The sequence below is a fragment of the Drosophila subpulchrella genome, chromosome X (assembly GCF_014743375.2).
Source record: "Drosophila subpulchrella strain 33 F10 #4 breed RU33 chromosome X, RU_Dsub_v1.1 Primary Assembly, whole genome shotgun sequence".
In the NCBI taxonomy this organism is placed as follows: Eukaryota; Metazoa; Arthropoda; class Insecta; order Diptera; family Drosophilidae; genus Drosophila; species Drosophila subpulchrella.
In genome coordinates, this window is record NC_050613.1 from 13,347,744 (window position 1) to 13,358,303 (window position 10,560).

General features: G+C 39.1%; 1 protein-coding gene across 4 annotated transcripts in view; it reads left to right on the plus strand.

Annotated features, from left to right (window-relative positions):
• LOC119557187 overlaps nucleotides 1-7,554 on the plus strand; it is a 49,026-nt gene extending 41,472 nt beyond the window's left edge. For all 4 annotated transcript variants that reach the window (XM_037869833.1, XM_037869834.1, XM_037869835.1 and 1 more), the window contains one exon: nucleotides 3,950-7,554. In XM_037869833.1, the coding sequence (XP_037725761.1) occupies nucleotides 3,950-4,987 (1,038 nt within the window). In that variant the 3' untranslated portion in view covers nucleotides 4,988-7,554. The remainder of the gene's footprint in view (nucleotides 1-3,949) is intronic.
• Nucleotides 7,555-10,560: the final 3,006 nt, after the last annotated feature.

Below are 10,560 nucleotides of genomic sequence, written 5' to 3' on the forward strand. Positions count from 1 at the left end.
TTGCATCGATCACAGTATTCACTCAGTGAACTAAGATACTAGCAACATAAAGTGGAAAAGAGATATTCATTGGAGGAAAGATGCGTAACGTCTGTACAACCATTTGATTCTTTGTGATTATTACAAAATTATATTTTAAGTAAATATTTCGTTGTGCAGCTTTGGGAATAAGGACAAAACTGGCTTACGATTCTCTGACTAAGTGGAAGAACCAGAAGGAGAATCTAAATGTCATAAATTTAGGGTGGGGGGTGGTGGTGGGAATGGAATCAGGTGGCGCACTGGAGCCTTGAAACGTCATTTAATTACGTACCGGATATTACGCATGTGAGATGGGGGCAATACTTACGTTTGACAGCCCCAAGTGAATGTGCATGTGCATCTAAGCTCAAGAAAATGGAACTCGAGGCTAATGCAAAATGCATATGGCAAGCACAATTCAATCCTGTAAGGATAAAAAGAGACAAACGTTTCAGGACTTCAGTGCGCATTGGAAAATGTTTTATGGTGCCGCCTGTCAAATGTTATTGTTTATTTTTATTGTACCTCCATTATCTGCACGGCGCATTGTTCATTGATGAATAGACTGAATTGACTGAATAGACCGAGTAGAAGTTGGCCAAGAAACAGAGGGATAACCACCACAGCCATCGACAGAGATACATGTTATGACATACGAGTAGACGTGTGCACGTGGAATTGTCTTTTCCATACGCGTAAATAGCGATCCACAAGGGCGGTTTTAAGGGACAGGGGTATACTTAAGTTAAGAAACTTGCGTATGTTATATTCTATAAATTCTAAAATTGCGATTACTTCGTCTTCCAATTCTACACTCAAAACAAGCTTAAATTGATTTAAATATAATAAGAACTATTAAAAAAAGTTTAAATATTATATAATTAGGTCTTCAAAACATACATATTACATAAATAAGAACCTTTTGTATTTAATGTTGAAAACTTAGAATAATATTTCCTTCCAATTTTTAAAGACACTTAAAAAAAAAACTCTTTTTTAATATGGTCGACTACTATTTCCTTCGAAGATATTTTCTTTTCAATATTCTTCTCCTTGTGGATAAACGAAAACATTTGGGAAAAAGCCAGAAAAAAGGTCAGGACATTCATAACGAAGCCAATGAAAGGGTCAACCGAAGCATATTACCATTTGGGATAATCGGCTGTTACATAAAAGGGTGAACATTGGATTGATTGACTGCAGCCATTGGGTTCTCCACAAAAATAAATTCACATCTTTTCGGGTTTCTGGGTCAGTCAAATATTTTGTAGTTAGTTTAAACAAATTAACGCCAGTATATAATACTGAAACTAATATAAAAGTGAAGTACCTTGGTTGGCTATTAAATATATTTTATTGAATATTTGAAGGTCTTTCGTTCGGCAGACGAATAGGACTTAAAAAATAAAAAATATTGTGTGCATTTTTTTTTATAAATTTTTTTATAAATATGTTAACCATTGTCTGACTTCAGATGTTTGTAAAATGAAAACAGTGATTTTCCATATCCTGGCCCAAAACACTGGGCTACATCTGCTCTGCATAATTCACAGAGTCTGCCGAACTTCCTGTTTTCTACAATTTATATTCTCAAATGGCTCAGGATTGGTTTAAAGCAGTAAATAATATTCTCAACTGGTTGTGTTTTGCTTTGTTTTGCTTCGATTCGTTTGCCTCTTTTAGAAGGGAGTGCTCGTGTCCTTTCTGGCCATTCAGAGCCCCGGAGTCCTTGTACATTTGTGTCAAGTTTCAGCCATCTTTTATGGAATCGCATAATTCGATTTGATGGCTTTTTCCCGGCACCTCACTCCCCCCCCCTTTTCACATTTGCCGCCCAGAAAGACGGTCTAAATGTTTATACCAAGCCGAGATTTCTTGGGGGAAACCTCTTGCCCGTTTATTTTATTTTCATCGTGCACTTTGCGCCTTATTTAATATGTACCTACAATTCTCTGTGTGTGCGATTCTGAATGCTGAGATTGCTTTGTACTTTTTTTTATTTTTTGTATTTTTTTTACCAACCATAGTCGCCCGGCAAATGTCAAAAGTTACCTTGGGCCCTTGGGTAACTTGGACATCTGTTCCCCAATTTCCATCGAAGTGGATGTGGTGACTGCGGATTGGGAATTGGGGATGGTATGGATTGGGGAATGGGGAGCGGAGAAGGGAGAATGGGTCTAGCAACAAGTCCTTTGGCGGGCAAAAGTCCTTTGCCCTCCAGCCAGTTGAAAGTCTGGCACAAAGGCAAACGGCGACTTGGATGACGGCCATTTAAATGCTATATGGTATTGAAAACCGTGAATTCAATGAGTCGATTCGATGGAAGATTTTGATTGCTCACTTCGATTGCCGCCAACGAAGGGATACATTTCACGAGCTCTTAAATACGTGAAATCAAAGAAGGGCCATAATAATGTTGCAGACTGGAGAATTCATTAAAACAAATAAGTGGCATAATCAATTTATATATATATATATTAATTAACGAAAACAAATTGTGTTTTATGTAAGAAAAAAAAAGGAAAAAAACAAAAAACGAATATCTAATAACTGGAATTATAATTTTTATATGAATATTTTGTTAGTATTCTTTTTGAAATATTCCACAGAACATGGTCAACATGGCGGATGAGTAATATATTTTTAATTTTTCACATATCATGCACTTTCATTTCCATTTGTTTGTTGGCCTCATAAGAGACTAGCCAACAAATAAATGAAGCCTAAATTGCACATAAAAAGCCGTGAAAGCTCGCAACGAGAAATCGACACTGATGAGCTGCCAATAAGCGAGTCTGGGCCTGAGTTTAATACATTATTTCTGCTGTTTTCCCCTATTTTTTTGCTTTCTGGCAATTCGCAGACCAGGCCACTTGAATGGACGGTAATTGAGTGCATTATCTGAGATTGGGTGCCAGATTGGGCCAGGGACATTTTGGTCGCAGCCATAAAATAACGTCCAAGTACAAACAGGGCCCAAAAGGCCAGCCAGCAGAGGGACTTTGGGTGACTAGACAATGCTCTGTGGGGAAAAGCTCGGTAAAAGGTTTTCTAATGAATCGGAAAAAGTAATCTTATAATCCTGGTTTCTTGGCTAAGTTTGATTTGGTATTATAACCATTTGAATTGGTAGTTTCATGAGTATACAATGGCCTAAGTTTGAGTCTTTAATTACTTATTGATTTTAATATGTTTCACCTTATGTACAAGATATAACAAATCTATTGTTTGATTTTATTTAATTAATTACCTTAATTTTGTTTCATACTTAAAAATTAAGAAAATTCTTCATTACGAAATTTATAATGTATTTACATTTTTTATTTTTTCGATGGAAGTATTGATTAAAAAACTGAGACAAACATACATAGGAACCTAAAGTTCTATCTGCAAAACATTTTTAATTTGTCTTTCTAGATTCTAATTCGATTATAGTTACAATGTTTTCTATTGTTTGTATTGTACAGTGCTTATAAAATGTATAGAATGTTTTTACTACATAGCTATTATTGACTATGCTTTTATTTATTATTAATTATTTATTTCCAAAGCCACTATAGAATATAAAAAGGGGTTGGTAAACATATTTGGAAAAACTAATATAACGGAAATTTTTTTACATTCACCAAACGCTTAAATATTCGAAAACTTATGGAACAAGTAAATCACAAGATTTCCAATCAAAAATGTATTGTTTTTTTTAACTGGGGATTTTATATTGCCATGGGGCAATCTTGTGTAGATTGCCTAAGTGGATATGCCCACTTGATTGCCAGCTCCTACGCAGAATTGGCCTTCTCCAGTTGCACAGTTCCCTTAAAGGCATCCTTTGCTACCCACATCTTTCCCCAGGAGTTTTCCCCTCGACCATATAACACTTCTCTCTGATTTTTGTATTATTTCTTCCGGGTATTCCCCCCACCGACAGGTCTGCGCCATCCAGCACGTCGATGTCTGCATGTTCAACAATGGCAAATTCAAGAATGTGGTGGCCGATTCGGACAACATCTCACCGCCGGTGGACCGCACGGTGGCCGCCGGGGCCTCATTGAACACCACCGTGGTGCTCCGTCCGCAGCGCGGTCCCACCAAGAACTGGATCGCCCTGGAGGACACTTTGCAGCGCAGCACCGAGCCGGATGAGATCACCGGCGCCATCGCTGCCTCGGCCATCCGTTCGCCGCACTTTGTCATGCAGAATGCCCAGCTGCTTGGTGGATGTGGTCATCCCTTGGGCAGTCCGGCCCTGGTCACTCCACATCCACACTTGTGGCAGCCCCCCCAGGGTCAGGGTCAGGGTCATCCAGGACATCCCAATGCACCGGGAAATGGCGAGGAGCGCAACGTGTTCGCCATCTATGTGTCGTACTATGTCAAGGTGAAGCTCACCCTAAGCGGCATGGGCGGCGAGTTGTCCCTGAAGTTGCCCTTCGTTCTGGTCCATGTGGATGAGACCCAGCGTCCGGGATTCGCCTCTGCCACTTTGGGTGAGCTGCGACTGGAGATGGAGCGCTTGGCCCTGCATGATGCACCGGTGGGCAGGAGGAACGGACGACGACAGGGGCCCACATCCACCGAGATTGGAGATGGACCCTCCACCAGTGCTGCTGCTGCAGCCGCCGCCGCCGCCAAGTCAGCTGGCCAACAGGATTCCGGCAATCTGGATCTGATCGAGACACTGGATGATGAGTTTAACATCAGGGTGCCAGTGCCCAAGAAGAATGGCGGCCATAAGCGGCGACTGCTGCGCAGCGAGACCTTGGCCCGGGATCTGGAGGAGCAGGAGGAGCATGGTGGCCAGCGACTGGAGGTGGAGGACCACATCGTCCAGATCCATTTGGAGCAAGTGTCGCCGGACAGGGATGAAGTGCAGCAGCAGCAGCAGCAGCAGCAGCAGGCGCCGGAGCCACAGGGCCATGCCCCCGGAGCCGAGACCGGAGCGGTGCCCAAGTCGTCGAATGTGTGATTCTGATTGTGGTCCCAAATGTTCGCCAAACGCAAGAGGAAGCCGTAGTAAGGCAAGTTGCAAGTTGGTTGGGATTTTATAGAGGACTGGAATCACTGGCACCTTGCCACCACCCATCGATCATTTTTGATTTTTCAATATGGCCTTCTGCCATATTAATCAATAATCATTTTCCATTAATCAAGATTTTCTTTTAAATATTTCCATTATTTTTAATACAACTTCTTGTGAAAGTCACCAAAAGAAAGGAATTTAAAAGTGTTAATTTTCAAGTTCCATTGCAATTTTACTACACATCTTGTTTACATTCATAGACTCAAGATTTGTAACTTTAATACAAAACTAATTGAATCAGTCAATTAAGTCGTTTCAGCAGCATTTTAAAAATGGAGTAAAGGTAAAATAAAAGATTTTAAGCTTAAGTTGCTATTTAAATTTCTGGCCCAACGATGGCAGATCAAAAATTTGCGAAATCAGTATTATTTAAATTTATCCAAATATTCTCAAACAATCTAAAAATTTTTCATGTAACCATTGTTGGGCCATAAGTTTAAGTATCAACTCTAGGGGTTATGTAAGCCCAGTGTAAATTTAAACAATAACTATTCAGTTTCGGTTTCAGAAGACGAATGACAGGTGTTAGAAGTTAGAGGTTAGAGGTTAGGAAGCCATCCGATAAGAAGGTTTATATTTAACCGATGAACAGATGAAGGTTTCCACAATTGAAAGTGAAAGTGCAAGACAGTATGGATGTCCGTGTTGGAATTACATAGTTGGAAAACGGTATTCCCTAGAAATTAGACAATGAATTGAGGTGAAATTTTTGCACTCTGATTAAATTCGAAATGGACGAGGCGAAAAACGAAGGAGATGAGCAGTAGAATATACACGCGTAGTTAGTAGCGCTAGGATTTATCATTTGATATTAGCCATGCAATGCGTTGAAATTGATGATATTTTGTCTAGATTGGCAGGTTAGAGTAGTCGAAATCGGTACCAAATCGGTATCGAAAATCGCGACACTCGACTGTCTACTAAATTCAAAGCGAGCCAAGCTGAAAAACACAGTAAGAATACCTATATATTTACCTAGATCGTAAGTGAGTGTGTGTTTCCATTCTGCATTAATTAACGAGTGCACAAAGATGCCAATTTAAAAAAAAAAAACCCTTTTAAATCGCACCCATATTCAACAGTGTACTACCTAAATAATCACATATATTTACTGAATATTAAATGTTTGATGTGTATTTACAAAACGACAAGGAAATATTACAGAGGCCAAAGGGCGGATGCAGCTGCAAAATGCAGACTATTTGTGTGAAATCTAAATCGGAAATCTTTTGCGGTTTCAAACTGACGAAAAGTATTTACAAATAACCAAATATCAAAATAACCAATTTAACCCAGATGCCCAGATACCCACACAAAAAGACGTGCACAACACATATCTGTAGGTTTTCGGGCTTTTGTTGCCAATGTCAACATATAATTGTCGCAATGTGTTGACTTAAAACCATGGTCAAATTAGGTAAACTAAGCAGACAGCCGTGGGCACTTTCGTCCAGCTAGCTGATGGCCAGCCCAATTTTTGAAGAACGAAATCTATTGACAAAGTTCCGAACAGTAATTGAACACCCACAGAGGATCGACACTATAGCTATAGTTTTTTAAAATCGTATTGAAACGTACCCAAAGAGTTTTTGCAAGTATCGTGGAAATTATCCTATTTGAGAGAACGCCATCCTAAGATGCGCAACATACTTAAACCACCAAGTAAAGAAAACCGATGATATCGAAAATTTTTAATGTTAGCTGTACGAGTAACCATATGAATATGACTATGAATAAATATATACTAAAGGGAAAACAAAACTGACAACAAATATTACCTAATATCTCTGTGTATATGTGTCTAGAGTTAATGTGCAACATTGAACACACTGAATAATGAAGAATTTATGAATGTAAAACGATTTGGTAATCGCAATCCCTGTGCTTGGCCCATGCCATCTGTGTGCAGATCGATATGCCGATCGTTATAGATATTTAAATATATAACCTATATACATACATATATATTTATGTGAGTGTTGCTTTGACAAGCCAAGCTACTACTTGATTTTCGAAAACGCTACACTAACGCAAATGCGATAAAAAAAAAAAAATAAACTTAAATGTGATGCATTTCTATGAATACACTAAAGAATACATAATCCCATATACAATCATATATGTATACACTGTATTGATGGCTATTTAGTTGTAAGACTCCCGATCCGCAACCGCATTATTTATACTTTATGAGGTGGAATCTATCGCAGCCAAAGATTGCTAAAACATTTTTGTTCCCTCCCCGCTACATTTCGTTCTATTTCGCAGTACTTTCTGTCTCCAGATTGCCCGACCACCAGATACCAAAGCCAATTGATTGATGATGAATCTCTTGGTCAGCGGTCGGTGGGCGGTGTTCCATGGCCATTTGACCACTGGGCACTGGACTCTGGGGGCAGACAGACCGCTCTAGAACATCTGAAAATATAATGAAATAAATGTTCAACATAAAATATCACAAAAATCTCGCTTGTTTTCACTCTCAGCATGGTTCTGGTGTTTTTGGCTTATATTTGGTAGTTGGGGGGCAGAAGGATGGAGGTTGAAAGATGGAAGCCCCAGCAGGAGTTCGAAATTATTTGGCTGCCCGTCATGGAAGCCTGAGCCAACCATTAAGCGAACTTGTTGGCTAACATGGCTTGGCCTTTTGGCAATCAGCATGGAGCTGTCCAGAAGACCGTCCACCCCATCCACCATTCCAGCACCCCCTAAGATCCCGACCCTGTTAACTAACATGGTATGCTATGCTAATCTCAGCTTTTGGCCCGGAAAGCTTTTCGGAGTAAATAGTTCGTAATAGTTGGGTAAAGATACACCGCCTGAACCTAGCAGCTTAAAAAAGCTCTGGAGTAGAAAATGGTGGTGTAAGCTTCGTGTTTTATACAGGAACTAAACCAAGTTGAGGACCAAAAAAGCTGCAAGTCCTTAGTTAGTTTATGCTCGCTCCTTTAAAGCACCTTTTTATACAGGACTAATCCAAGTTTAGGCCCCTCTTTCTAAAATCGAAGATCTATAAATGGAATATATTATACTTCTTGAAGATGGGGTTGTTAAAAGTATAACCAAATGATACATTTTATTTTAAGAATTATAATTTCAAATTTTGTGAAAAATACGAGATTCAGATTTTAGTCAAAAACACAATTTTTCTCTAACGTTTTCGATCGTAGTTTGGCCAAATCAAGACCTACAGCTAAAAGACCGACTGTTTTGAGCAGCTGACAACCTATGCTAACAATCCCAATCCATTTCCGGGAAATTTAATTTTTGACAAATTTTTTCATTTTTTGTAAGGGGTTACATCGTCTTTTTTTGCGAAAATTGCGAAAAGTTAAACATTTCCAGGTTTGAATGCCAATAGATTGAAAAATAAGCAACGAGTTCAACGAGGTATGACATTCCTCATTCTGACTTTTATTTTTATTTCGGCAGCCAAAAAACTGAATTTTTAGGGCCAAAAAACGAGATTCCGATTTTAGTCAAAACAAGAAAGAACGCTATAGTCGAGTGCCTCGACTATCAGATACCCGTTACTCAGCTAAAGGGACCAAAGGGAAATGGAAATAAGCAAGCAGCAAAGCAAGACTGAAATGCGCCACCTACCGGCGGTAGACAGATTTAAGCGTTATGGGCGTTAGGGTGGGCGTGGCAAATTTTTTTTTGGTTAATCGATAGGTATTGACGAGACCGATACAGTTCAGTTAAAATTTAGTATCTAGCATGAAAATTGTGGGCGCCACAGGCTTGGGCGGTTTGTGGGCGGTAGAGCGGGCGTGGCATATTCGCGTATCAAAATTGCGCTGCGTACAAAGCTACGGAATCTAAATCTGAAATCCTGATTCTATATCTTTGATAGTTTCCGAGATATCCACGTCCATATTTACGATTTTTTGAAGTTTGGGGGCGGTTTGTGGGCGATAAAGTGGGCGTGGCAAACTTTTTTTTTATTAATCGATAGGTATTGATGAGAACAATACATTTCAGTTAAAATTTTTATTCTAGCATCAAAACTGTAGGAGCCACAGTTTTGGGCGGTTTGTGGGCGTAAAAGTGGGCGTGGCACTCTACTGAAACAAACTTGCGCTGCGTAAGAAGCTCAGGAATCTGCACGCCAAATCTCAATAGCCTAGCTCTCATAGTTTCCAAGATCTCAGCGTTCATCCGGACAGACAGACGGACAGACGGACAGACGGACATGGCTAGATCGACTCGGCTAGTGATCCTGATCAAGAATATATATACTTTATGGGGTCGGAAACGCTTCCTTCTGCCTGTTACATACTTTCCGACGAATCTAGTATACCCTTTTACTCTACGAGTAACGGGTATAAATACGATTTTTCTTTCCAGTTTTTCAATCGTAGTTTGGCCAAATCAAGACCTACAGCTAAAAGACCGACTGTTTTGAGCAGCTGACAACCTATGCTAACAATCCCCATCACTTTCCGGAAAATTTAATATTTGACAAATTTTTTCATTTTTTGTAAGGGGTTACATCGTATTTTTTTTGCGAAAATTGCGAAAAGTTAAAAATTTCCAGGTTTGAATGCCAATAAATTGGAAATTAAGCAACGAGTTCAACGAGGTATGACATTCCTCATTCTGACTTTTATTTTTATTTTGGCAGCCAAAAAACTGAATTTTTAGGGCCAAAAAACGATATTCCGATTTTAGTCAAAAATACGATTTTTCTTTCCAGTTCTTCAATCGTAGTTTTGTCAAATCAAGGCGTACAGCTAAAAGACCGATTGTTTTTAGCAGCTGACAACCTATGCTAACAATCCCCATCGCTTTCCGGAAAATTTAATTTTTGACAAATTTTTCCATTTTTTGTTAGGGGTTACATCGTCTTTTTTTGCGAAAATTGCGAAAAGTTAAAAATTTCCAGGTTTGAATGCCAATGGATTGGAAATTAAGCAACGAGTTCAACGAGGTATGACATTCCTCATTCTGACTTTTATTTTTATTTCGGCAGCCAAAAAACTGAATTTTTAGGGCCAAAAAACGAGATTCCGATTTTAGTCAAAAATACGATTTTTCTTTCCAGTTTTTCAATCGTAGTTTGGTCAAATCAAGGCGTACAGCTAAAAGACCGAAAGTTTTGAACAGCTTGCTAACTATGCTTACGATCGCTATTACATTTAGGAACATTTATTTTTTGACCAATTTTCGCATTTTTTTTGGGTCCAGCATCATGTTTTTAGGAGACTTTTTAAAATGACAATATAATTTTATTGTCAGTTTGTCCCCAAATGTTGCTTTAGGGTCCTGGAAATTTTAGATGATGTAAATCCGCTTAACATAAGAGACTATAGTTCTACCACTTTTGAAAAAATCAGTCAGTTTGTCGGGAAAACAGCACTCGATAGCTAAATTTCGTACGCCCGTATCAGAACCTTATTCTTTAAAAAAATTTTTTTGAATAGCGGATGAGTTAAGGTGAAAATGCGATCTCAGAT